The 27750-nt window shown below is 30.5% G+C and overlaps 2 protein-coding genes across 2 annotated transcripts; one reads left to right on the forward strand and one right to left on the reverse strand.

Annotated features, from left to right (window-relative positions):
* Positions 1-5391: 5391 nt before the first annotated feature.
* LOC113366369 (RNA polymerase-associated protein CTR9 homolog) lies at positions 5392-9043 on the reverse strand. The gene is given in 2 exon segments (XM_026607969.1): positions 5392-5573; positions 5576-9043. Coding segments are annotated over 2 exon segments (3483 nt in total). The 5' UTR covers positions 8943-9043; the 3' UTR covers positions 5392-5457.
* Positions 9044-13919: 4876 nt separating this feature from the next.
* Positions 13920-16259, forward strand: LOC113367258 (zinc finger HIT domain-containing protein 2-like). The gene is made up of 4 exons (XM_026608884.1): positions 13920-14056; positions 15035-15749; positions 15814-15990; positions 16218-16259. Exons 1-4 carry the CDS (start codon positions 14028-14030, stop codon positions 16257-16259), a joined length of 963 nt encoding a protein of 320 aa, XP_026464669.1. The 5' UTR covers positions 13920-14027.
* Positions 16260-27750: the final 11491 nt, after the last annotated feature.

The raw sequence follows: 27750 nt of genomic DNA on the forward strand, positions 1-27750 counted from the left end.
CTCAATGAACTGTCAAACAGTCAAACATACTAACATCACTTGTGTAAGCAAACCGTTACTGCCGATCGTTTTCGTCCCGTTAACGCACCTGCTAAGTTATTAGAAGAAAAAACGTTTACGATACAGTTAACCATGGGGAGTTATCTTCGAACAAATGCGCGTTGCACTGTTTTGGTCCTGAGTAGTTTCAATTTTTAAAAACAGATGGCTCATGTGCACTCAATTTCAACTACAAATTGTTCGTGGTTCATGCAAGTGGCTGTCAAGTATTTGATCGCTGTCTGTATGGCTGTACGAATAACCTAACTTTTTGAACTCGTGTTGTTTCTAATTAATTAATTTTGTTTAAGTGAACATTTGTGAAATTTAATATGGCAAAGTGTTTTTATAGTACCCAAAAAAGTGTCAAGTGCGGGTTAAAATATTTAGCTATTCCAATACAAGTTTCCGCAAAGGTATTTTTTAATAATAATTGCAGCAATAATTATATATAATCAAGATATGTCAACATGTTATTATATTGAATAGGTGTCTTGGCGGTACCTGCAAATTGCTGCAAAATGCACGAACAAAGCGCAGGAGTACTTTTGACAACCAAGGAATGCAATATGTAATGACAAGAAGGATTCATAAACAATGCAATAATTTAAGGAATAAGTCGTACAAAAAGTCTCCAAAGGTCTACTATTTTTGGAGACAAATATTTATTTTGCCATGTCCTCAAACATTGAGAAAGTTGCATTCAGAGATACAAGTGTATAGCGGTATTTATGAGTGTCTATTTAAAACATTAGGTTCAGCTATTTCTTTTAAAAAGTATTAGTAGCAGATACTGTGTTTTGATGTTTGATGAAATACCATTATCTTCGGAATTGTTATATGATTGGATTGAATCTCATATTGTTGAAGTTGCAAAACAGTTATTCAGCTAGTATGGTTTAAATGTTCATCAACGTAAGTTTATTGTTATATTTAATAAGATTATCTATTACATTAGCAAATGTAAACACTTAATAAGTAAACTAGTATTGGTTTAAATGTTCATCAACGTAAGTTCATTGTTATATTTAATAAGATTATCTATTACATTAGCAAATGTAAACACTTATAAAGAGAGTCTATACCATACATAAGATTTTAATGTATTTTGATTGAAGATTAGTGTTATAATATTCTTCAAATAAAACTTGTGTAACATCCCAATATAATGTTTAAATTCAAGATATATTTGTTACCGACCTTGGGAATCAAAAATATTGCTTTTATCTTTTGATTCATAAACAATTGATGTGCATAAAACATTATTCTGTTCATTGTAAACACTTTGTTGATCTTTTATGGCAATTTCAATGATAATGTTTTCATGATGGAACATGGCTAAATGTAATGTTATAAAACACTCGTACAGAAACTATTCAAAGGTTTTGTTAAATGCAACTTTACTATTAATTCATTAGATAGCGAAATAACTATTACATGCAGAATTAATAAAGAACAATGTCTCGTAAATGAGTTTTAATCCTAGGAATTTGAATTTCTCTCAATTTTGATATCAATATATATATTTTATGTTTTTAGAACTTTTTTGTTTGTGAAGTATTTGTACTTTTTAACAAATTATTTGTTTTTTTCTTAACCCTTTAAATTTTTGTATTATTTGTCATTCCTTTTAAATTTGTAATTTCATTGCGTGCTCCTGTGCTTGTAGTTTCTTCTTAGTTTGTAAGATTTTAATATATTAATATTAGTCATTAAGTAATTATTATTAGTCAGTTATTTGTGCTTAGTTTAGTTAAATACTTCTGTGATTTTCTTCACTTAGATATTTAGTTTTTGAAATATTATTTAAGCATAATTGTGAAATTATAATACTTTTATAATTATGTATAATAATTATTATATTTTCAAACATTCCATAACTGTAATTATAATTGTTAATATAAACATAATTTTAATTGTTCTTTAAACATATGTAATATCTTTGAAAATATATATTTTGTATTTCGTATGATTTGTTCTTATTTCCAATATTAAAAATTATTCAGGTTTTTGGGGCTGTATACGATACGTACAAATTAAGAAGTAAAACCAGGGGTAATTTAAATATTATACATGTGTTGCCATCTATTTTTAAAAATTTGTATTCCAATCGAGGTAACGTCAAACCGCCAGACATAGCGATCTATTATACTTGTTTATCTATGCTATTATACTTGTTTATCTATGCTCGTGTTCATATTTCAGAAGGATTACTTAAAGGGGCCTCCGCTCGACGTGATGGCGCTGCTTTTGGCATTCAAATTATTGGCGCAAAATTTGAAATAAAAATTAATGAATTTTAGTAATCGGGTATTTGAAACTAAATTTGGTATTACAATCGAATTATGTTTTGTATTAATATAATAATAACAAAAATATACTAGATAATATTATATTATAATAAATATACAATCAAATCGAAATAAAAATCAACATGTTGATTTGCAAATACACTGCCGGTTTATATATAATTACATATAGACTCTATAATATAGAGTCTATATGAACACGGGGTATTCTAATATTGTCGTGGACAGTATCGTCTGTGGCCGGCTTAAGTATATATGGATACAATTTTTCGTTCATGATTTCTGGCGCCCAGATCAGCCGATTTGAATAATTCCAAAAAGTTCGATTCTTACCGACGGGGAGACATGCTGATTATTGTTTTTGACAAAGAGTCGCTCGACGAGTTTTTGAGCGCACGGACCATCCAATTTGAATTATTAAATGAGGATGAAGAGGAAAAGATTAGATGAGGATAAGTATGGTGATTAGATTATATTTTCTAAAAATATTGAAAATGAATTTTAATTCTAGCTAAAATTCGAAAGCTCACACATATATATATATTTCAAATAAATAATTTTAACTTTGCAATTCAGTTTATATTATTTTTAGAAATATGAAACAATATTCTTTATTCTAACTCCTCTTTATTAAGTTCTGTTCACTTACTTTCATGTTTACATAAGCGTCGCCGTCCAAAATTCATAAGAACAAGAACTTATATTAACTTCCCGTAGGGTAAGTTATTGTAATCATCTAAAAATCGAAATCGAAATCGAAAATTTTTACATTTCTCGACGTTTTGAAGGTTTCTGAACATTTTGGCATACCTCAGAATAAATGAATGTGTGTGTATGTATGTATGGATACAAGTTTTCGTGCACGTTTTCGGGCGCACGGATTAACCGATTTGAATGGTTCAAAAAACATTCGATTCCTATTGATAGGGAGATGTGCTGATTAACTTTTGGCAAAGGCAGGTCCAGCTGTTTCGGAGATACGGAGCAAAGAATGCAGAAAATAGAAATCAAGTTTTTGAGAGATCGGAGCATCCGATTTGACGGGGAGAAGTGGTGATTAGTTTTTGGCAAAGGCAGGCCCGGCGGTTTCGGAGATACAGAGCTAAATGTGCAAAAAATGGCAGTTTTTGAGAGAAGTGTCTGATTTGAATGATTAAAAGAACTTTTTGCTTGTTTTAACATAATAATTGCTTTTGAAAAAAACAAATTTTTTTGTTTAATTTTTTTTGTATATCGAAAATAATTCAGATTTTAATTGTATATCTGACTTAAGTTCTAATATACATGAGTATATTAAAATATAAATTGTTTGTATAAATAAATAAATAAATAACTTTGTTTAAATTTATACAAATATTTTCAACTTTCAAATTCAATTTATATAATTCTTATAAATATTAGACAATGTTACAGTATTAATTTATGATAATCTATTTGAAAACATTTAATTTTTCTCAAACATTTTCGTTCCGGTACTAAGAACTAAGATAAAAGACTCAAGCAGCATAAATAACAATACGGAAAAATTTATCTATTAATAGATAATAAAAAATTTAAAAGTACGCTCGTGGATCGAATATCAGCGAATATCATCAATCATAAGTTTTATTATGATAATTTCCAAATCTTATTTCATGAAAAAGACTTATTTAAACGGAGCATGTCAGAATCAGTTAATTAATTAATAGTTCAAACTAACAATAGCATAAATCTGAGAACCGACACAAATGTATATTTATTCGTAAAATACTTTACACGACTCTTATATATAAACATAATTAATATTTTATAATTTTTTTATTAACTATTTTTATTCATTTATCTCATTCTCTTCAATAAATTAATCTGTGTTCACATTTGTTGATTTTAATGCGATCGAGCACTCTTTTTTTTGTTTACATTGTATAATATCCATCCTTGTCCTTCATCTTCGATATTTAAGATTTATTTTTAAATATCTCTGTATATATTCACATGTTTAGTACTGTGTCAAACATTGTAAGAGATACCTAGACAATATTAGAATACCTCGTGTTCATAGAGATAGTTGGGTTTTTTTGTTTTTCAAAAATAAAGTCTACGAATAACACTATCCATTTGTGATTTTTTCAAATCAGTATTTTGTGAAAATATTGTGTAATTTCAAGTTAATGTTTATAATACATAGTGTAGTGCATTACCATATTTTAATACCATGGATTATTAAAATTTTCCAATTTAACACTAAGATCAACTAATTTTTCCACTGAATGAAGGCTAGGATTATAGCCGAAACGTATGGATTTAAAATAAATTTTTGAAAGAAATTCATGTTTTTTATTGATGTTATGCCCGATTATTAGACTTTGTTAATATATATATATATATATATATATATATATATATATATATATACATATATGCCTGAGCGAATCACGAAGTTCGTTGTGAAAACGGCGTTCTTTTTGAATATTATACTTTAAACGCATAGCTCAATCAATTCTTTGGGCGCTAGATGAAAGTCTAGTGTAGTAAACGCTTGCGTTAGTATTCTATATACTCTGCACATTTTATTCAAATCGTGCGAATTTGAACATTCGCTTCATTGCGTTGTTTTAAGAAAATGAAAGATCAGCGAAAGCAGATTTTTCAATCTCACACATATATACATATAATATATACACATATATGTACATACATACATATGCATATAGGATTTTTTCAATACGTTTTTTAATGTCTAATATCTAAAATACAGCAAAATGAATTTACAGTAGTTATTGTAGCTTCATGTATAAGCATAATGTAATTGAGTAAACAAGTCATTAGAGCCATTGCATATAGAATTAGTTTCATATTTATTTTAATTTTACTTGATAAAGATGATAAATCTATTATTGAAACAATTAAAATGTAAACTTTCGAAATATTACTAATTAATTTTCTAATTCATAAATGTAGAGTTTCAAATATACAAAAACCTAAAATGAAAAATACATGTTAAAGCAATAAGAATAGTGACATAGACACGTGATATAATACTAGTTATTTTTATTTTGTTCCAATATAAAATAAATGAACATCAATTGTATCGTCAATTTACAACATATAAAACATATAATTTTTAGTTTTAGCCAGACTCACTACCAGATACACTTTTTCTAGAGACTGGTGATTCTCTTCTACTACCAGAATTTGATCTGGAGCCCCCAGATCTACTACCTGATCCGCTACGAGAACCTGACTACTTCGAGATCGTGAAACACTTCTGGAAACAGATCTACTTCTAGATCTTGACACGCTTCTACTTCCTGATCTGCTGCGCGATCTTCGCGAGCTACCAGACGCTGACCTCGATGCGCTTCGCGATTTGGAACGGGACACACTACGGCTTTTTCTGGATCCACTTCCTGATACTGACCTTGACCTTGACCTTGAACCCCTTGATTTTGATCTGCTTCTAGATTGACGATTTCTAGATCTATCAGGTTCCGAGTCTGAGCGATCTGAATTGGATGCAATTTTTTTAGATTTGTAATTTCTTTCCGGACCACTGCTTCCATCCTCACTTGCAGTTTTTATTTTACCTCCATCACTCTCAGATTCGCTAGTAGAAATAGTAGCTTTTGACACAATACGCAACTTTTGCTTCTGGGTAAGTTTTTCTGTCTCCTCTTTCTCTTTTTTTGGTTTACCCTTTTTACCACGTGGCTTTTTGGATTTAGGGGCATCATCACTTTCAGATCCAGAACCAGTTCTATTACTGTGTTTCTCTCTCTTCTTTCTGACACCACCTTTTCTCTTCTTTCCAGCAGCTGGTTCTCGTTTCTTTTTTCTCGACTCATTACCATCTTCCATTGGTCTTTCAGCACCACTTCCACCTGAATCTGACACATATTCATCACGTCTCGATTTTCCTTTTTTCTTCTCTTGTGGTAACTCCGCAAAGAGTAAAGCGTTCTTAGTCTTTTCTCTATATTCTATACGCTTTTGCAGCATTTCTTCAGTAGTTTTTACACGTTCTTGTTCAGCACGTAAACGTTCTTCTTCTTGACGTTTACGGAATGCAATTCGTTCTTCTTCCTGTTTCTTGCGCATTGATTTTTCTTCCTCATCTGCTCTGCGAGCACGTGCTACGTGATACTGTGCCTGAGAAAGTAGATCTTGGCATTGACGAGCTTCCAATCCTGCCATTGTAAGGTCATACTTAGTTCTATCACCACTTGCTGCTAAATGTTGAAAATATTTTAGTGATATCCCTAGTTCATCAACTGCTTGTAAAACAACTTGCAAAGTAGATTTCTCATCCTTTAAAACTTGCGTTGCTAATTTTTGAAGAACTAATGCAATATTATAAAGCAATAAAGTATCTTCTGGAGCAACACGTCGCGCTCTGAGAAAAGTTAGTTTAGCTTCACGTAACTTTCCAGCTTTGTAATAAGCGCGTGCCAGATATTGCAAAACATCTACATTTGGATTCTGGAAAAACTTTTTTAAACAATTCTCATACATTTGTACAGCACTAATATATTGTTTTTGTTCTACATATATATGTGCAATATTCAACCAAACATCACAAAAATCCGCAGTTGCTTCACGAACCTGCGCAAAGATGTCCCTAGATTCATTAAATAAACCTTTATGAGCCAGAACAGATCCAATACCATTAGCTGCCCATATATTTCTAGGATCATTTCTCAAAACTGCTTTATACATGGCCAATGCTCTATCTTGGTGCTTCTTTTCTCTCGTCTTATCTTTGTTGGGTTGATGAAGAGTTTGCAACCAAACATTTCCTAAAGCAATCATCGAATAAGCATCTGTGCATGTTGAAGGATTATCTAATATTCTCTCAAATTTTTTTTGACCTGGCCCCCACTCCATTTTAGCCAAATGAAGATTACCAATAAGAGACCATACATCAGGATGTTCATTATTTATTTTAAGAGCTTCCTTAAACCAATCTGATGCTTCGTAAATTTGACCTCTATCACGAGCCATGCAACCAAGTCTTAAATAGCAATCAATATAATTTGGATGCTCCATCAATAAATCTTTATACAACTTTTCAGACTTATCAAACATACAAAGTGATTCACTTAATCTGGCTATATTATATGTTATAGTTACAGATATTGAATTATAATATGTTGCATCCTGTTCAGCTTCTAATTTTGCTCTTTCTGCAGCTTCCTCTAGATTCTTTTTTGCTTCTTCAAGATTACCAAGTCTATAATGTAAAGCGCCTACATTATTAAGTATTTCAGACGGCACATCAGCCAAAGCTTTATCGGTTAAAATTTTAGTGGCAGTGCCATAAGCTTGTAATGAACCTTTTAAATCAGTTTGTTCCAAAATTTGAGCCAGTTCAATCCAGGCCTCTATATCATCTGGAAATTGCTCTGTCACTTTGCATAAATGGCTTTTTGCTATATCACGTTTTGATTGTGATGATGAACTTGCATATAATGAACCTAAAATTTTCATTGTTTCATAATTTCCAGGTTGTGCTTTTAAAACTTTTTCAAAACATTGGGCTGCATTTTCTGTATCACCACGATATATATACATTTGCCCTAAACCGAAATGGGGCAGTACAAATGAGGCAGGTGCAAACTGTGTTGCTTGATAATAATACTGAAAAGCTTGATCATAATCACCTTGGACATGAAAAGCTCTTGCAAGCTGGTAACAACTTTCAGCTCTCATGGCTTCATTTTCAGTGTTATGAAATGCATGTAAAGCCAAATGTTGCACTTTATTATAATCTTTCTTAAAGAAAAAATGATTTGCTAAATGATTCAATACCATTGGGTTTGAAGAATCTATTGAATATGCTTTTGAAAGCATTTGTACACCTATTTTATTTGATTCTGGTTGTTGTAAATTCAATTTTAGAATTGCAAGGCCCACTAAGGCACCTACACATTGTGGATCTAGAAAGAGAGCACGTTCAAATGCCATTCTCGCCTTTTCTTGATTATTTAATTTTAAAAAGCAATGCCCCATTCCCAAACGTACTGCTGCTGGACAAGTCGGATTCGTTCTCAAAGCTTTTTTGTAAAATGCTAAAGCTCCTCTATAATCTTTTTTATTGTAAGCTATACAGGCTTTTCCAAGCAATGATGGTATATTTGATGGTGACTGATTTAATACAAAATTATATTGTGTATCAGCCTGTTCCATTTTATCACCTTCAAGAAGAGCACAATATGCACGACCCAATAAGTGATTTTGATCATACATTATGATCTTATCTGCAGTATTATATAGTAACATAGCTTTTGCAAATAAATCTTTTTTCTTATCCTTATTTTTTTCTTTATTTGCTTGCTGTGCATAATATGCAGCAAGCATATCAAGACCACGCATTTGATCTTTTTCATAATCAATGTAATTAATATTGGCATCAACACGAGAAGCTTCCAAAATGTCTACAAAAACTTGCTGCCTATTTTGCTTATAATATGCAAGAGCGACAGTTAACCATGTATTCAATTGAACTTGCTCTTGCCTCAGAATACTAAGCACTTCTTCTCCATCTGGTAAACCTTCGGGATGGAGTTCTATAACCTCATCCGTATCACGGAGAGGTATTTCTATAGACGAAGACATATTGAGTTAAATAGTCCTACAATATACACATTCACTGTAAGTACATGTTTATTTTTTTACAACTCATAGAGCATGTAGGCAATGTTTATCAATTAAACCTAAATAATATACAAAAGCAAATTTAATAAATTTGAAATTTATCTCATACTAGAACGTATTTGCCATATTATTATTGTTTTTATAACTATTTTTTTTAATTGCACACATCACTAAACGTAAATGTATCTGCGTCACATTATTGTTTCTCCAAGCAAATGATCGCATTCTAACCAAATTTAATAATTTTGACATGCAGCTTTTTATCTATGGGCAAGTTCACCAACAAAACAAGTAGGTTGGGACGGGAGTTATCAACACATAGGTAGCGCCATAGATAAAAGAAGAGTATGTTACTTTAAAGTTTAAACGGCATGCCTTCTCAGATGGTGGCCAGAAAGTGAAACTGATGAATTATGAATGCATAGATAAAAGAAGAGTATATGATGCAAGCAAATGTGTAATATATTCATAGATAAGAGCATAGATAAACTAGTGAGGTGGGTGGCATCGTGCCTTAAGGCAAATTGCTGGAATTTCCCGTACCGTAACGAAATGTTCGAGGAATACTAAATGTTTTCAAAAAGATTATTATAAATATTGTAACATTGTCTAATATTTATAAGAATTATATAAACTGAATTGCAAAGTTGAAATTATTTGTAAAGTATATTAGAACTATAGTCAGAATTAAAAATATAATCTGAATTATTTTCGATATACAAATTTAAAAAAAAAAAAATGAAAAAAAAAATTGAAACAATTTTTTTTCCAAAAACAATTATTTTGTTAAGACAAGCAGAAAGTTCTTTGAATCATTTAAATCGGACACTTAGTTCTCTCAAAAACTTCCATTTTGAAATGGCTGGGCCTACATTTGCAAAAAACTAATAACCACTTCTCCCAATCATTACTAATTGAATGTTTTTTAGATCATTCAAATCGGTTGTTCCGTTCTCTCAATAATTCGATTTCTATTTTTTGCACTCTTTGGTCTTTATTTCCGTAACTGCTGGACCTGCCTTTGCCAAAAACTAATCAGCACATATCCTCATCAATAGGAATCGAATGTTTTTTGAACCATCCAAATCGGTTGATGCGTACGCCCGAAAACGTGGACGAAAAATTGTATCCATACATACATACACACACACATCCATTTTTTCTTAGGTATGCCAAAATGTTGAATTCCGATTTTCGGCCCATTACAATAACTTACTCTACGGGAAGTTAACAAGTATAAGGATAAGATTATTTGTGTATTATATTCATAGATACATAGGCTAGTGGGGAGCATGGCTGGAACATCACGTACCGTGATTAAAAATCTTGGTCAATCAAAATCAATACGAATCGAATGTTTTTTAAAAAATCCCAATCGGTTGATCCGTGTTCCCGAAATCGTCGACCAAATTTATATTCGCACATACACATACATCGATTTCTTGTAAAGTGTGCCAAAATGATCAGAAACCTTTGAAACGTTAAGATATATAAAAAAATTTATTTTCGATTTTTTGCGATTACTATAACTTGCCCTATGGGAAGTTAATAAAAAATAATTATATTCTTATTCTTGTATTGTCTAAGTCTGATTGCCCTAAATCCACATGTTTTTTTTGCATATTGACAGGTTTCATTCCCTCTCACTACTAGTTGCAGTAGGTTAGTGTTTTATATATTTTTTATTATTTGATAATATAATATATAAGTTATTATAATAATAAATTGGTAATAATGAGATAATATCCACCCACTCTTCTTTTATCTATGTATCTACCCTGATAAAAACGTGATGCATACTGATAGTAGTAAACAAAATTTAAGTTTTGACTTTCATCATTCCTACATTTGTAATTGTAAAACAATATAAGATTAATTATTTAATTATAAGAAAAACTAGTGGGGTGTATGGCATCATGCCTTGAGGCAAATATTGAATGTTTTCAAATAGATTATTATAAATATTAAATTATAACATTATCTAATATGGATTTATTAACATTATCTTATAACATTGTCTAATATTTATAAGAATTATATAAACTGAATTGCAAAGTTGAAATTATTTGTTTAAAGTATATTAGAACTTTAGTCTGAATTAAAAATAAAATCTGAATTATTTTTCGATATAAAAAAAATGTTTAGAAAAAAAAAATTGAAAAAAAAATGTTGAAACAATTTTTTTTTTCAAAATCAATTATTTTGTTATAACCAGCAGAAATTCTTTGAATCATTTAAATCGGACGCTTTTGCACATTTAGCTCTGCCATTAGTACTGCCATTTTTGCACATTTAGCTCTGTATCTTTAAAATGGCTGGGCCTGCCTTTACGAAAAACTAATAATCTCTTCTCCCAATCATTACTAATTGAATGTTTTTTAGATCATTCAAATCGGATGTTCCGTTCTCTCAAAAACTCGATTTCTATTTTCTGCACACTTTGCTCTTTATCTCCGTAACTGCTGGAGCTACCTTTGCCAAAAACTAATCAAAACATCTCCCTATCAATAGGAATCGAATGTTTTTTAAACCATTCAAATCGGTTGATCCGTGCACCCGAAAACGTAAACGAAAAAATGCGGACACGAGCCAATTTTTGACAATTGTCCAAAAGGGCAGGACCGATTTTAAAAACTCAAAAGCAATTTACTCGTTAGGACTTGTGTTTGTCAGTTTTGGGCGATGATTTTATAAATTCAAAAACCATTCAATGTATCTCTTACCAATAATTTAATTTTTATAGCAGATGCTTAACATAACACAAAATAATTTATTAAGTACCTTTAAAAAAATTTCGACATTTATCATAAAATTTTATGCACTAAGCAGTCCTATAAAAATTTGTTGAGTTATACAACTACTATAATTATAGATAATAATTTAAATGTGTTTGAGAGATATCAATTTTAAACCATAATGTTAAGATTTAATTGAAAGCAAAAACTTTATTTTCGAAATAAACAATTAAAAATTTTATCTAAACACCTGAATCTCAATTTCGATTGATTAAGTCAATTAATTGATAATTATTACACATTTCGGAAAGTTCGTGAACTTGCCTTAAGGCAAAATGCCACTTTCAGCTAGTTTTCGATATTTTTTGAGGATTGCTTGTTTATAAACATTTGTGTGAGTTCTATTATATTCGGTTTTGACCTTCTAACTTTTTCGGAAATTTGATTTTTTTGGTATTATGCATATTAACATCCTAATAATTTTGTTAGTATATCTTAACGTTTCAAAGGTTTGTGAACATTTTAAGTTAATTATTAAGTTATTTTAAGTTATTTCTACTGATACGAATGAAGGGAGACTTGTTAATTAGTTTTTGGCAAAGACAAGTCCAAAAAGTTCAAAAATAGCAGAATGGATCATCTGATTAATTTATTTTTTTATTTTAATAATTTTTACAACTGTCCCGAAACGAACAACAAGTAGAATATTTGACATAAATTAAATAAAGGGTTTGGCAAAAATACAAATCATCTGACCATTCCCAGTGATTTGTCGAAAGTCTTATCTATTGCTGATTAATGCAGAAGAAATTTTCTTTTCAATCTGGCCCTGGTAGAGTTGTTCTAAAGTTTTCTGGCGAGCAAGTTTGGGTGATCAGCTAGATGATTTTTCATTTCATCTTTAACTGAGCTTGTGCCGGTGTCTTTGTGTATTACCTTTGAATGAAATCTTTGAATTATTAAAGCATTTGAGTTGGAAGTTGATCCCCATAGCTGTATCCCGTATGCCCAAAATGATTTATGATGGCTTTATAGAGGTAAATTTTATTATGCGTGTCAAGTTTTGATTTTCGTCCGAGGAGCCAATAATATCTTCTAGCTTCTTCAAGCTGCTTCCTTTTTTTCTTAATGTGTTCTTTCCAGGTTAGTCTTGTATGCAGGAGCAAACCTAGATATTTGACTGTATCTGTTTCATCTATAACTTCGTCATTAAAACTTACTGCAGGGCAAGTCCCTTCGCAAACAGTGAAAGTGACGTGTTTTGACTTGCTGCTGTTTACTTCTATTCTCCACAATCTTAACCATTTTTGCATCTTGTCAATATGATCCTGCAGCATTTTTTATGTAATTATGGGATCTTCATGTGTTACCAAAGTGCCTGCGTCGTCTGCATATGTTGCTGTCAAAATATCATCTTTCTGTGGCAGGTCCGCATATGAGATATAATTGTGGCCCAATAACACTACTTTGAGGCACTCCCGATCTGACTGGATGTGATGTGGATTTTTCACCCCTTACACTAACGAAGAATGTTCTACCTTTCAGATAAGATTTTATTTAATTTAAGTTTGATCAGGTGTATATCAAACGGTAGTGCATTTTTGATTTTGTAAAGTAGACCGGGGTGCCACACCGTTTCAAAAGCCAGACTAATATCGAGAAAATCAGCTGAACCATAGATAAGTAAACATGAGCTGAACAGTAGTTCTTGTTTTGGTAAGCTTTGTTTATATTGTCGACAATTCTATGAATTTTCTATGTCGACAATTCTATGATGCTCAAGGATTATGTTGTCATCATAAATAAAGGGTTTTATTTTACTAATTAGGAACTTCTCAAATATTTTAGACAACATTGGAAGTAAATTAATCGGTCTATAATTTTGAACTTCATTCGGATTTTTACCAGGTTTCGGAATAATTATGATTTTAGAAATTTTGCATTGATCAGGATATGTTTTAAGTTTTATTATACCGTTTAAGGATTGTTATGAAACAGTGGGCTTTGTAGGTAAGTTTTTTAAGTGTGTAAATATTAATGTTGTCAACGCCAGGTGTTTTTGCAGTTTTTGCTCTTCGGATTTTTTCATGCTTTCTACTCTAAGCATACTCTTCTTTTCTCTATGTACGCATGATACCCTCTTGTCAAAGTTTGTCAATAAACCACTCACATTTAGGTTAACAACATAAAACAACAACTTTACCAAAAATAAAATTACTAATTTCGCTATATGGATATAAAATTAAAACATTAAAACTAATATGCTTTTGCTGTAAGGTATTTCCATGAACATTTATGTGCAAGCGGACTAATGATGACATCGATATCGTTATGTGAACTGTAAGTTATATAGATATTGTCTTATTGAAATCTTTTATAAAGTACATTTGATTCATATATACATACGGCCAAATATATGTATATATACATATACACATTATATATATATATATATATATATATATATATATATTATAATTAATTTATAATTAAATAAATAGTTATAAATAATATACTTTATAAAACATTGCAATTAAATATACATAGACAAATACGAGCTGAAAGCATTGTAATGATGATTTGGTCATTGATTATAATTGCAATAATTATTAATGTATCATAAGAATTACTTGTGTATCACATGTGATGTCTTATAAAATATCTGTACCGATTTGCTTGCAAAAATTAAAAACGAACATACTATAAATTTTATGAGCTCAATTTTCTATATCTATGTTCCTGCAGCCACAGCAGATAAAATAATCCTCGTAACAGTAACCTCAACTGTATCTTTCTCGCAATGAACATTTTTTTTAGCTGGCTTGTTATTGAATTGAGGCAATGCATTAATGATTTCATGGAATTAACTTACAAATCAAATTCTAGTGTTACGTAAGCACTATAGGGGGGCGGGGGGTTATTGATTTGCTTATTTTGGGTAAGAGCTTTGATTCCTTTTGCTGACAAGGGGGATAGGGGGGGGTAAATAATTGTAATAAATCTGCTCACATAATACTTGAATGATCCCTTATTTGTTGATTTAGATAGTGCAATGATTTGTTCTGATAATCTCTTGTGTGGGTTTTGATAATATTAATCTTTTAATAACTGCATAAAATGTAGTCAAGAGGCATCATCATTAAAACTAATTACAGATTACATCAGAGTTTGTAACAAGAACAAATTTTAAAAGTGTAGTTGTTCAAATGAACATCAACTCAATGAACAACAAATGATTATATATATATATATATATATATATATATATATATATATATAAGCTTTGAAATTTTAAACTAAATATTTGTTTCAAAACAGATGCAATAAATCTTCTAGTAAATATTGTTGCCCGCGATGTAACAAATTATACTGCTCATTGACTTGCTACAGATCAGAAAAGCATCTACAATGCTCTGAGACATTTTATCAAGAATGTGTTATCAAAGAATTAAGTACTGTGAATAAATGCCCACAAAAAAACATAAAGCAGATGCTATATTGCATGAATCGTGATTATGAAGAAACTGATGAGGATCAGGAATTGCTTGATTCTGATGAGGAAGTATGTGCAAATTTAGCCGAGAGATTGTCCAATTGTGATTTAAATGATGCACAATTGGTTTGGAATGCTTTGAACAATGATGAACATCAAGAATTTCAAAGTTTACTTAATTCCAAAGAAATTTATAATTTGGTTCCAAAATGGAATGCTTGGTGGGAATGTGATCAGGAGATACGACTTATAGAAGAAATTTCGGAAGATGCTGCAACAAATTTGGAACATCCACCTATTAAAAATATTATAGACATCAAAATTTCAACATCACATCGACCAGCTGCTGTAGTGAAATATAATATTATAAATGTATTATCAGCGTACACATTAACTGCTAGGTATTTTAATGGAGAGCATCATGAAAATTGCTTGGAATCGAGTATTTATTTATTAAACTTATCAAACAATTTATCTAACAACGAAAATTTTAACAATATTCAAGATGCAATTGCTTCTGTTCATTCAGCACATAATGATGTAAGTATTTGCAAAACATTTAATCCTCCAATGACTGTTAAAAATTTCTATTGTTATTTTGCAGGAAAGTTTAGGATATGATATTCTGCAATTAGATTTGAAAAGTATCTTATTCCCAAAGGTCAAACAAAATAATTGCTATATTTTATGTGCTTTATCCGATGCTTATAAACTCTTTGAGAGTAGTGTGCAAATTATTGGACCACACAAACAAAATGAACCAGAACTCAAAAATCGAATTGTAAGTCACAAAAATGACAGAAAATTGAAAAATACTTTCAAACTAGTTTTAAAAAAAATTGATTTTTATTTATGGTATGTTTTCAAGAATGATAATTTTGCCTCAGAATTGAACTTTGTTTCATAATCAGAAATATAAGGTAAGTAATATACTTTGTTTCACAAAAATTCACACTTTTTATAATTCTTTTTTATTGTTAATTCTATTAATTTGTAATTATGATATAGTTACGATTTTACAAATATGTTTGTTTGTGTGATTCTGATTGAATGTGAATTTATTACTGCATCGATGATTTTTATACTTGTTATTGCCAAGGCAAAAAAACAGTAATAATAGTATATCAATAAATGTCTCCTGAAAGCAATTTGTTATTTTATTATAAGATAGTTACTACTCAGTTTTTATGCATGACCTGTTTATCTATGCTACCTAAAATTTGAATAACAATTTAATTATGTCTTGTTAATGTTAATGTTGATAAAAAACAACAATCGTTCTTCGCTCACTCTTCTCAGGAGTTCTTCTTTTTATATCTTGTTAGTCCACTTTATTCTCTTCATTCGCCACCAACACTGCATTTCGAAACTTTCCAGATAGTTTTTGACGGCTTTTCATAAAGTCCATATCTCTGATCCGTACAGAGCTATGCTCCAGACAAAGCACCTTATCAATCTCTTCCGCAAGTTGAGACTTAATTTTCTTGTGCGTAGCGTTCTCTTCTTCGTGAACGCCTTGGCGCTTGCGATGCTTTTTGTGATTTGAAATGATCAACATTTTTGAATTCTCGATTTACTACTGTTATCTTTGGAGAATCATCTCGTTTTGATACTCTCATCCTTTCGATTTGTCGATGTTGATTTCCATTCCGTATATTCTACCAACTTCGGCGATTCCGTTTATCATGTTTTGCAGCTCGGTTTGGTTTTTCTCCAATTGAAAAATCTCCTCCAGTGTCTTCAAGCGCTTCTTTGACGAGCCATTCTCCGTACAGGTTGAATATGATCGGTGACATGCAGCATCCTTGCCGCACTCTTTTACCTATTTCAACACTGTTTGTATCTACCTGTTTCACCCGAACCTTTACTTTCTGTCCCATATACAGATTCTGGATCAACCTGCGATCTCTCGAATCGACGTTAATAGATTTTAAAATACCCATGAGCTTACTCCAGTTGACATTGTCAAACCCTTTCTGCCAATCTATGAAACAGAAGCATAAGTTCTCGTTAACGTCGAGACATCTGTCCGCCATTATTCTCAATATTCCAATAGCGTTGCTGACGACTCCTTTTCTGAAACCAAATTGGTCTTTGCTCATGTGCTGCTAGATATTATTTTCGAGACGTCTTGTAAGGATTTTGGCTCGTAACTTTCCTGTGTGCGAAGTCGAACTGATCGTCCTGTGGTCGCTGCACTTGTTTGCTTTGGGTTTTAATTAAAATACTATATTACTGGTGAAAGACGAGTAAAAATGATTGAGACTGGGTATAATATCATTAAATGAATAAATATCACAAAGAAACAAAACACAATGTCTTTATGTCCGTGCTTCCCCTATATAATACTTAACAATGTTCTTCATTTTAAATCCGATTGATTAAGTTTTGTTTGTTTACTTTTTATAAAATAAAAATAATGAAAGTTACATTATTTATAATAATCTATTTGAATACATTTAATATTCCTCGAATATTTCATTAAAGTTCTAACAATTTGCCTTAAGGCACGATGCCATACATACACCACTAGGTTATTGGTAAAGGTCGACCGAGCCGTTTTCTTGTAATTAACTGTTGACAAAAATTTTCTACCGATTTTTATGAAACATTTTATAGAACATCCTGAAGTATTACGGCCCTACAACAAGTAGTTTAATTTTAAAAATTTATCCAAGTTTGAAAAATTATGAAATTCCAACAATTAAAATAAATTCAAAATTTTCAATTTTTTTCAGAACTTATTTTTTTATAATTTTTTAATTTCCTAATATACTATTATTCTAGATTTTATTATTAAAGTCTATTATTCTAAATTTTAATTGATTTTTCAACCAATTTTCGTAGTGCATGAACTTTATCACCCATGTTAATTTTCATGGAAAACGTCAAAATATTATTTTAAAAAAACTGAAATTATTTTGTGAACTATTATGAGCTATGAGAAAATACTATCACCATTACGTAAAACATGTACATAGTTCTAGATATTTTTTAATGATTTAAATGAATGATAACATTCCATTTCATTTCAGACTGTTCATTTACTTTTTTGATAACCTCAAAGCCATTTCTAATTGACTTGATTCGCAAAAGCGACGTTCGACACAATTTTTGACTAGAATATTTTTTCAAACTTCGATGAATGTTTAAAATTATACTACTTGTCCTACAGCTGCAATAAGACTGTGTTATCTATCGCCAAAAAAAGTTTCATAAAAATCGGTACAGTTAATTACAAGGCTCAATCGATTTTTACCTAAAACTAATCACTATCATTCCCAACCAATATCTTTCGAACAGTTTTTGAATTTTTAAAATAGAATCAGGATTGTGAGCTAAAACATGGACAAAAAAGTTGTATACTTTTCAACAAATCACAAAGAAACGGCTCGACCGAAAGTCGCACAAATTCCTCATCGAATATACATCGAATTAGAGATGGGCTTATCATATCCGAGGCCGGATCGACTCGGATTTGACTCCGCTTCAGGGAGGAGTTATATCCGCTTAACAACTTCACGACTCCGACATTTTGAAACCGAAATACTCGACACAAATGTGTGCTATAGTGCGTTGTTTATGCATCTAAGGATTTGTCAAATGCCATTTAATTTTTGAAATGAAAATTTATGAATAAAATAAAATTGAAAAATATCAATAAAATAATTTTTCTAAAAAATTCACAAATGAATGACGTGTTGTAAAATTTTTCGGTCGACCACATGATCGACTCAATGACTCGTAATTTTAACAGTGCTGACCAAAGTAAAAACGTAAAACTTGTGAATCAAATTCAATTTGATTATTTTACAATTATATAATTGTGTAAAAGTAAAAATTTAATACTATATATTTTTTGCTGCTTAAATACTATTGACGTCACTGATATATTTTGCACTCTAAAGTAATATTATTTCAGGCTATGGAAAAACCAGATTAAATGTAGTTTGTTTCGGTATGTATATTCCTGATTGCCGTCATTCACGGCCAAAGATTGTCGAAGTTAGAAATATGACCCCTTACTATTCAATAAATTATACATTGGAGCTATTCACACTTGAACACAATTTTATTGTTCTGTAACTTTGAAGTAATATTTTTGTATTTTTTGGATAAAAACCGTATATCTATAAGGTCATAAAACTGCCTGTGAGACGAGAAAGCTCACAGACGAGTTTAGGGAAGTCGGATATGACAAATCCGGTGAGACAACTCTAAACTTCGGGAAGTTCATAATAATATTGTTGGTAATAAATAAAATAATACTAATAACTAGTGGTGCATCATATTGAAAATTGATTTTGCTGAAAACTTTAAAACTTTCAACAATTCAAACTTTTTGAATTCATTTTTAAAGTGGAGATTTTTTTTAATATAAAGAAATCGATTTTTTTGAATAGGTTGAACTTAGCTTCATCAAAAACTAATCATTTGTTTCCACCGTCAACACAAACCGTTTTCTCAAAAGCTGCACCATTGACAATTTTTTGCACCTTTTGCGCTCCAAACCTCCGAAATGGCTGGACCTTGGCAGAAACAAGCAGACTCGCGGTTAATGCGAACCAAATGTTTTTTGAATCATTCACATCGCTTGATCTGTTCTGTCAAAAAACTAAAAATCTTGGTATGGAATCTAAAACTAGTGGGGTGGGTGGCATCGTGCCCTAAGGCAAATTGCTGGAACTTCCCGTACCGTAACGAAATGTTCGAGGAATATTGAATGTTTTCAAATAGATTATTATTAAATATTGTAACATTGTCTAATATTTATAAGAATTATATAAACTGAATTGCAGAGTTGAAATTATTTGTTTAAAGTATATTAGAACTATAGTCAGAATTAAAAATAAAATCTGAATTATTTTCGATATACAAAAATTAAAAAAAAAAAAAAATGTTGAAACAAAATTTTTTTTTCCAAAATCAATTATTTTGTTAAGACAAGCAGAAAGTTCTTTGAATCAATTGAATCGGACGCTTAGTTCTCTCAAAAACTGCCATTTTTTGTACATTTAGCTCTGTATCTCCTTCCTGCCTGCCTTTGCGAAAACCCCTTCTCCTAATTATTACTAATTGAATGTTTTTTAGATCATTCAAATCGGATGCTCCGTTCTCTCAAAAACTCGATTTCTATTTTTTGCACTCTTTGCTCCTTATCTCCGTAACTGCTGGACCTGCCTTTGCCAAAAACTAATCAGCACATCTCCTTATCAATAGGAATCTAATATTTTTTAAACCATTCAAATCGGTTGATCCGTACGCCCGAAAACGTGGGCGAAAATTTGTATCCATACATTCATACACACACACATCCATTTTTTCCGAAGTATGCCAAAATGTTCAGAAACATTCAAAACGTCGAGAAATGTAAAAATTTTCAATTCCGATTTTCGGCCCATTACAATAACTTACCCTACGGGAAGTTAAAAATGTAAACGAAATTTGTATTTATTATTAGAACCTCTATAAAATCAAGGATAATTTGATGTGCATATGATCATTTTTTACCACAAAACTCACCTCCAAATAGAGCGGTTTCGGAAAAAATATTTTACTCGTATTAACTAAATTTTTAATAAGGCTGTTCTATTAAGACATTTGATAGACAAAATATATATGTTTACATGGAAAGTAAAGAAACGAAACTGGACTCAGCCGTGTTAGAATGAAGAAACCATAGATAAACAAATATAAATTATAGAAGGAACTTATCCCATATTTTTGAGAATTATGTGAATTGCAAGGTTAATTTTTTTTTATTTAAATACCGTATTATTTTTGATATTCAAAAAAAATTGGGAATTAAATAAAATGAAATATTTTTTTTTACATTCTTACATTTTTTAAATCATTCAAATCAAATGCTTTGTCAAAAACTGCCATTTTTGGCACATTCAGCTCTGTATCTCCGAAACGACTGGGCCTGTCTATTCTAACTCCACTTCTCACCATTATTACGATTTGAAATAGAATGCTCCGTACTCTCAAAAAATCGATTTCTGTTTTTTGCGTCCTTTGCTCCATATCTCTGAAACCGCTGGTCAAACTTTTGCCAAAAACTAATCAGCAGGTCGCTTTATCAATAGAAATTAATTGCTCTTTGAATCACTCAAATCGGTTATTCCGTACGCAGAAACAAGCAGTACGACTCTTCGTCGAACGAAAATTGTATCCATACATGCAAACAAACACGTCCATTTTTTGTAAGGTATGCCAAAATGTTCAGAAACCTTTGAAACGTAAAGATATGCACAAATTTTTAATTTCGATTGTTGGACGATTACAATAACTTATTCTACGGAAAGTTAAGCACCATTTTGCGGTCAAAAATTATCATTGGATATACAAATGAAAATTACAAGGATCCATCGGCTTAATAATTAAAAAAACATTCGATTCATATTGACGGTCTTGCCGTTTCGAAGAAAGAATGATTAGGTGATGGATTGTAAAGATAAAAACTTACCATACGTAAAGTTGACATATATGATAATATTAATATATGTAATCTTCTTGTAAAGAAAGGCGCAATATATTAGGGAGCTGTATGGTATGGATAAAAAGAAGTTCATACATTTTATAAACACAATATTGTTCAAATAAAATAATAATATGAAATTTGTCTAAATTAAATGACTTATTTATTTATATGCCACTATAGATCATCATATTATATCATTATAAATTGTTTAGAATGTTATATTAGTTGTATTTATAAATATCGTCATAAATAACATTACTATAATTTTTTAATTACAATAGAAATATTATTGTATCATATTTTTTCCAAGTCATCAAGCAAATTTTGTTCCATCTTTTTTGCATCAATAGAAAAAATCAAATAACTTAGGCGTTGTTGCAATTGGCAAGAAAGGCTGTGAAGTTCTTGTGCTTGCTTCATAATCTTTTCTCGTTTATTAATATTTTCCAATAGGCCTTGCATGTGTAAGTATATGGCTTTGATTTCACTCACTACCTCTTTTTGGGCTACAGCCAATTTCGTGCAAGTTAATTCACTGTGCGTCACCTAAACATAATAGGGAAAGGCCGTAAATATGTGTTCAAATACATTTATACTAAATTTTAAACAAATACTTGAAGACTGAAACTACTAAATTTTCGAAGTTTCAACAAATGATTTCCTAAATTGATTCATTATTATTATTGTGGATAAAGCTTGCAATAACTTTTATTAGTTACCATTGTTGAAGACTTAATAATCAACTTTTCAATTTAGACATTAAAAACAATCGAAATTGTCAATGTTCTGTCTAAACATCATTTTTTTATGAACATATTTGAAATTTAGTTACCTTGTATATCATATTAAAAAGTGCACATCCCTGAAATATTATCAAAATTAAAACTCCCCAATCATGAAAAAACGATAAAATATTTTCAGTATTATTTGAATACAACATTGAGAAAAAGCTAGTACTTATGTAATATGACATTATTAATATTAACGATAAATGTAAAATTAATTTTAAAACAAAAAAATCAACATTTTATCTATATCAGATTAGCTTGCTATTATTACGTAATGTTTTGCTAATACCTACAAAAAGTCAAATACTCAGGAACTTTGCGTTTGACTGGATTAATAAATTGTGATTCAAGACGACTTAACTGAATCAATCATATATTTTCAGAAAATTTAAAGAAACTATAATGGCTTTTGATTCAGATTCTCATCTAACTAATTAAAACTAGTGGGGTGCATGGCATCGTGCCTTAAGGCAAATTGCTAGAACTTCCCGGACTGTAATGAAAATTTTAGTACGGAACCGAAAAGAATTTACACAAAATGTGTACACATTATTAAAATCTCTGTAAAATATGTGAATATTTTATGTACATATGTGCAAAAAACATTTTTGACCACAAAATGACATTATTTTAACTTATTTTTATTGAACTAATCAGCATGTCCTTATCAATACGAATCGAATGTTTTTTGAAAAATTCAAATAAAAAAAAAATACAAACTAGTTTTAAACCAACAAACATTTTGCAAAGGTCACACCTAAATTGTCCTAAATTGGCTATTCCACCAGGACTCAATATGTTCACGGCAATAAAACAAATCAGAAGACATGCATCTAACAAGTACAACAGTAAGTACAACACCAGACTTGAATATCATCCGAACTAACTTGCAAAAAACTTGCTTTTCCAAACATTCTCAGAAGACTCAAAAAAACAAACCTTTTCAAATTAGCAAATTAACATGTAATGTAGACTTATTAACTTCCCGTAGTAGTCTAAGAGCCAGTGAACTATTTGACTAACCTGTTTTCACAAAGCCAGAAATTTTTTTAATGATATTTTATTATCGGCCCATTAAGAAACTACCATTCTGGCAGTCATTCCGCGGTTGCGTCATCATCCCTTCAATTAGTGAAAATGTAAAAAAAACTGTTTTTATAACTTGCTCGCACAAGGCTCAAATTTTGAGGGTGTCTTCTTTTAACTGTTCAGAAAGCATATGTAAAAAGCCAGCCCATTCTGACGGTTGCAAGGGTCTGCCAGACGAGTACATAATAGTCACGACGCGCAAGGGTGTGGGCGCATTGCCATACATAATTGACTAATACCCTTGTATTTGAATAATTAATACGCCATTTTAAAGGTCATTTTGAAAACATCCGTTATACCAAACTTCAACTTTGTATCTCACCTTATGGCCGAGATATCATTGAAAATATGCCAAAGTGGCCCCTTTTTCAAACTCAATTTTTGGCGTAACCATAAAAGATATCGAAAAAAAAATTACGTGATTCTACTCATATTGGCTTAAATCACATAATGTATAGTAATATATGCTAAATTATCCTTTATTATTAGCTAAAAAGGATAAAATAATTTTTCAATTAATGTTTTCGGATAGTGCGTTTTGTTTAATTACTTTATTATTAGCGTTATTTAAAAGCTTATTGTTTTCTCTTTTAGTACTGCAAATATGGTTTAAATCAAATTTGTGGAACACATTGAAAAATTGAAGAAACCAGAACCAGTACACGCGCGCGTAACGCTAATAGTAGCCCGCATAGAATTCGTTCGGTCGGATGTGCGATGCGTTACGCGCGGGTGTACTGGTTCTGGTTTCTTCAATTTTTCAATGTGTTAAGGATGTGATAAGGAGACGTGCTGATTAGTTTTTGGCAAAGGCAGGTCTAGCCATTTCGAAGATACGGGGAAAAAAGTGCAAAAAATGGTAACTCGGTTTTTAAGAGAACGGAGCGTCCGATTTTAATAATTCAGAAAACATTTTACTTGCATTGACAAGATGAAGAATTGATCAAATTTTCATAAAGGCACTTCTAGCGGTTTCGGAGATCTAGTGAAAAAAGTAAAAAAAAATGCCATTTGGCGGTCAAAAATGATCATTAGACATATGCACATCAAATTATCAGATATTTTACAGAGATTTTAATATTAAGTATAAATTTTGTTTACATTCCTATGGATTCCGTACCAATGTTTATCCGTTAGACGGCGACGCGGCGCTAACGCGCTTTGACATTTCGTCTCTATGCAGTTAAAGCAGTACGATTGCTTTGAAAAAAAATTCAAAATTTCCAAAATATGTCAAAATAAAGAAAATATTTTTTTTTTTTAAAAAAAGTAATATTTTGTCAAATTTATAGTTTCTCAAACTTCTAATTTGTTCGAAGTAAATTTTTTTCAACAATGTTAATCTTATCAAAAAAAATAATAGTTTTTGGTACGGGAAGTTCCAGCAATTTGCCTTAAGGCACGATGCCATGCGCCCCACTAGTTCCGTGTCAAATTTATCAACCTTTGATGTGTAACGATTTTTGTGATAGCTCAATGTTCTTAAAAATGGGTAAAGTATAAAAAATAAGACGCATTATTATCGTTTGTCAGAACTACTTGCTTCGGTAGATGTTACAACTAACTAGTGATGTGCCGACTCGAAAATTTCCTGATTCGAGTGATTCGAATCAGAAAAAAACCTGATTCGAATCATGATTCGAATCATGATTCGAATCAATTCGAATCAAGTTCATATATGAACAATTATAATTTAAGAGAAGAAATAATATCATTTTAATAATTTTATAAGTGAAATAATTAATCTAGTAAGCAATTAATTCCAAAAAGTGCAGAGATGAGTACATTTATATTATATATATAATAATAAACTAGCTACAAATATAACTAATATTTCAAGTGAATTTACAGTAAAATATAACCAAACACTTCTCTATCACTAAAGCATATAAAACAATATTCTTAATCTTACGTTGAAAGAATGCATGTGTATATTATTGATTGTTTAGATCTAATATAAACAGGGGGCTGAATCTAACGTCTTACGAATGATTTAAAAATCAATCCACTACTGTAAAGATTGATATTATTTCATTTGTGTGAATTTGCCATTACTTGCATAATTAAAATATGCTAATTTTGTATGTGTATAAAACTCGTTGTGTAGTTTATTTTGATAATAATTAAAATCTAAATCGCGTATTTATTATCTAAATGAGTTTTTGATATTTCATGAAAAAATTTGCTCTCAGCGCTTAGTCAAAAATAAACAAACACTCAAGACCCATACGCACTGGATCTCGGATAAGTCGATACGCTAAAACACGGACATATGTTTCGAACTCAAGTCGGAATGATTCAGTTTGAGTCATATGAACTCGGATAAATTCATTTCGACTTGAAGTCGAAATAAGTCGGTTTGAGTCATAGGAACTCGGATGGTATTGTTAGACAATGAATGCGGTTAAAGTCATATAAATTGGAGTCGGGTGCAGTCGGTGATACATTTATATTAAGCGTATTAAAGCCGGGTGACTCGCATGATTTAATTCAAGATTTATTTTTTATATTTATTATTATTATTATTTTATATTTATTATTATTATTATTTATATTATTATAATATTGAATTTTATTAAAGCATTTTTTTTATTTGCAACGTGACTGGATTAATAAATTGTGATTCAAGACGACTTAACTGAATCAATCATATATTTTCAGAAAATTTAAAGAAACTATAATGGGATACGATTTATTTTTTATATTTATTATTATTATTATTTTATATTTATTATTATTATTATTTATATTATTATAATATTGAATTTTATTAAAGCATTTTTTTATTTATAATAATTTGTGTTCACACATGTTTTATCACAGTAAATATTTCGCGGCCTGATACGAGTTGATTCGAAGCAAGTAAAATCTGATTCGAATCAAGTCGTTAAAGGCTTGATTCGAATGATTCGAATCACTTGATTCGACTTGGCACATCACTAACGCACGTATTCTCAAAATTGATTAATTGTGAAATAATAAACAAAATTTGTGAAATTATTTACTTCATGTAGTAGTCGTGGAGTAAGTTATTGTAATCGATTGAAAATCGAAATTGAATTTCTTTGCATATCTTAACTATTTTAAGGTTTCTGAACATTTTAGCATACCTTAAAAAATAGATGTGTGTGTATGTGTAGATACGATTTTTTGTTGGCCGTTTCGTGCGTACGGATCAACCAATTTGAATAATTCAACCAACATTCGATTTCTACTGATTGGCAGATGTGCTAATTAGTTTTTGGCAAAAACTCCAGCATTTTCGGAGATATTGAGCTAAATGTGCCAAAAATGGTTTTTAAGAGAACAAAGCATCCGATTTGAATGATTCAAAAAACCTTTTGCTTGCATTGACAAAACAATTGTTTTTGGTGAAATTTTATTAATTTTTTTTAATTTCCAAAAAAAATGTTTTATTATTTGGATTTTGATTTTAACTTTAGCTAAAATTTTAAAACTCACATGCTCGAAAAAATAATTTTAACTTTGCATTTCAGTTTATACAATTCTTAGAAATATTAGACATCTTTCATTCTATCTCACCTTCGAAGGAGATCAGTAATTTTGTTTATTTACTTTTTATGTAAACACTAGCTATACCGTTATTTCACGCTTTGCCGTTATTTAGTTTAAATAAAAAAGTTGAACAAAGATGTGTATTTGTTACATTTAGTTCAACGTTACTACTATCTGTACAACAATTTACCTATTCAATAATTTGTCTACGAATTTACCTATCAGCTTGCTAATCAATCGACCATTTTACCGGCCTACCAATTTACCTTTCAACCCGTTTCACATGTCTACCAATTTACCTATCAACCTGTTTATCCGTCTTGTTATTTGTCTATCTACCAGTTGTCCCGTCTATAATTTTACATATCCTCCAATTTACCAACAAATTACCTTTTCACCAATTTACTTGTCTATCAATTCACCTGTCTATCAATTTACCTGTCTACTAATTTACCTATCACCCTGTTTATCAATACACCATTTTACCTGTCAACCAATTTACCTGCTTTTCAATTTACCTGTCACCCCGTTCTAAAGGTCTACCAATTAACCTGTTCAATAATTTACCTGTTTTACAATTTGTCTACTAATTTACCTATCAACCTGTTTATTAATCGACCATTTTACCGGCCTACAAATTTACCTATCATCCCATTTTACATGT

This window comes from Ctenocephalides felis, unplaced genomic scaffold (assembly GCF_003426905.1).
Source record: "Ctenocephalides felis isolate EL2017-DRISC unplaced genomic scaffold, ASM342690v1 CF-g0.4_SCAFFOLD_01170, whole genome shotgun sequence".
NCBI classification, from domain to species: Eukaryota; Metazoa; Arthropoda; class Insecta; order Siphonaptera; family Pulicidae; genus Ctenocephalides; species Ctenocephalides felis.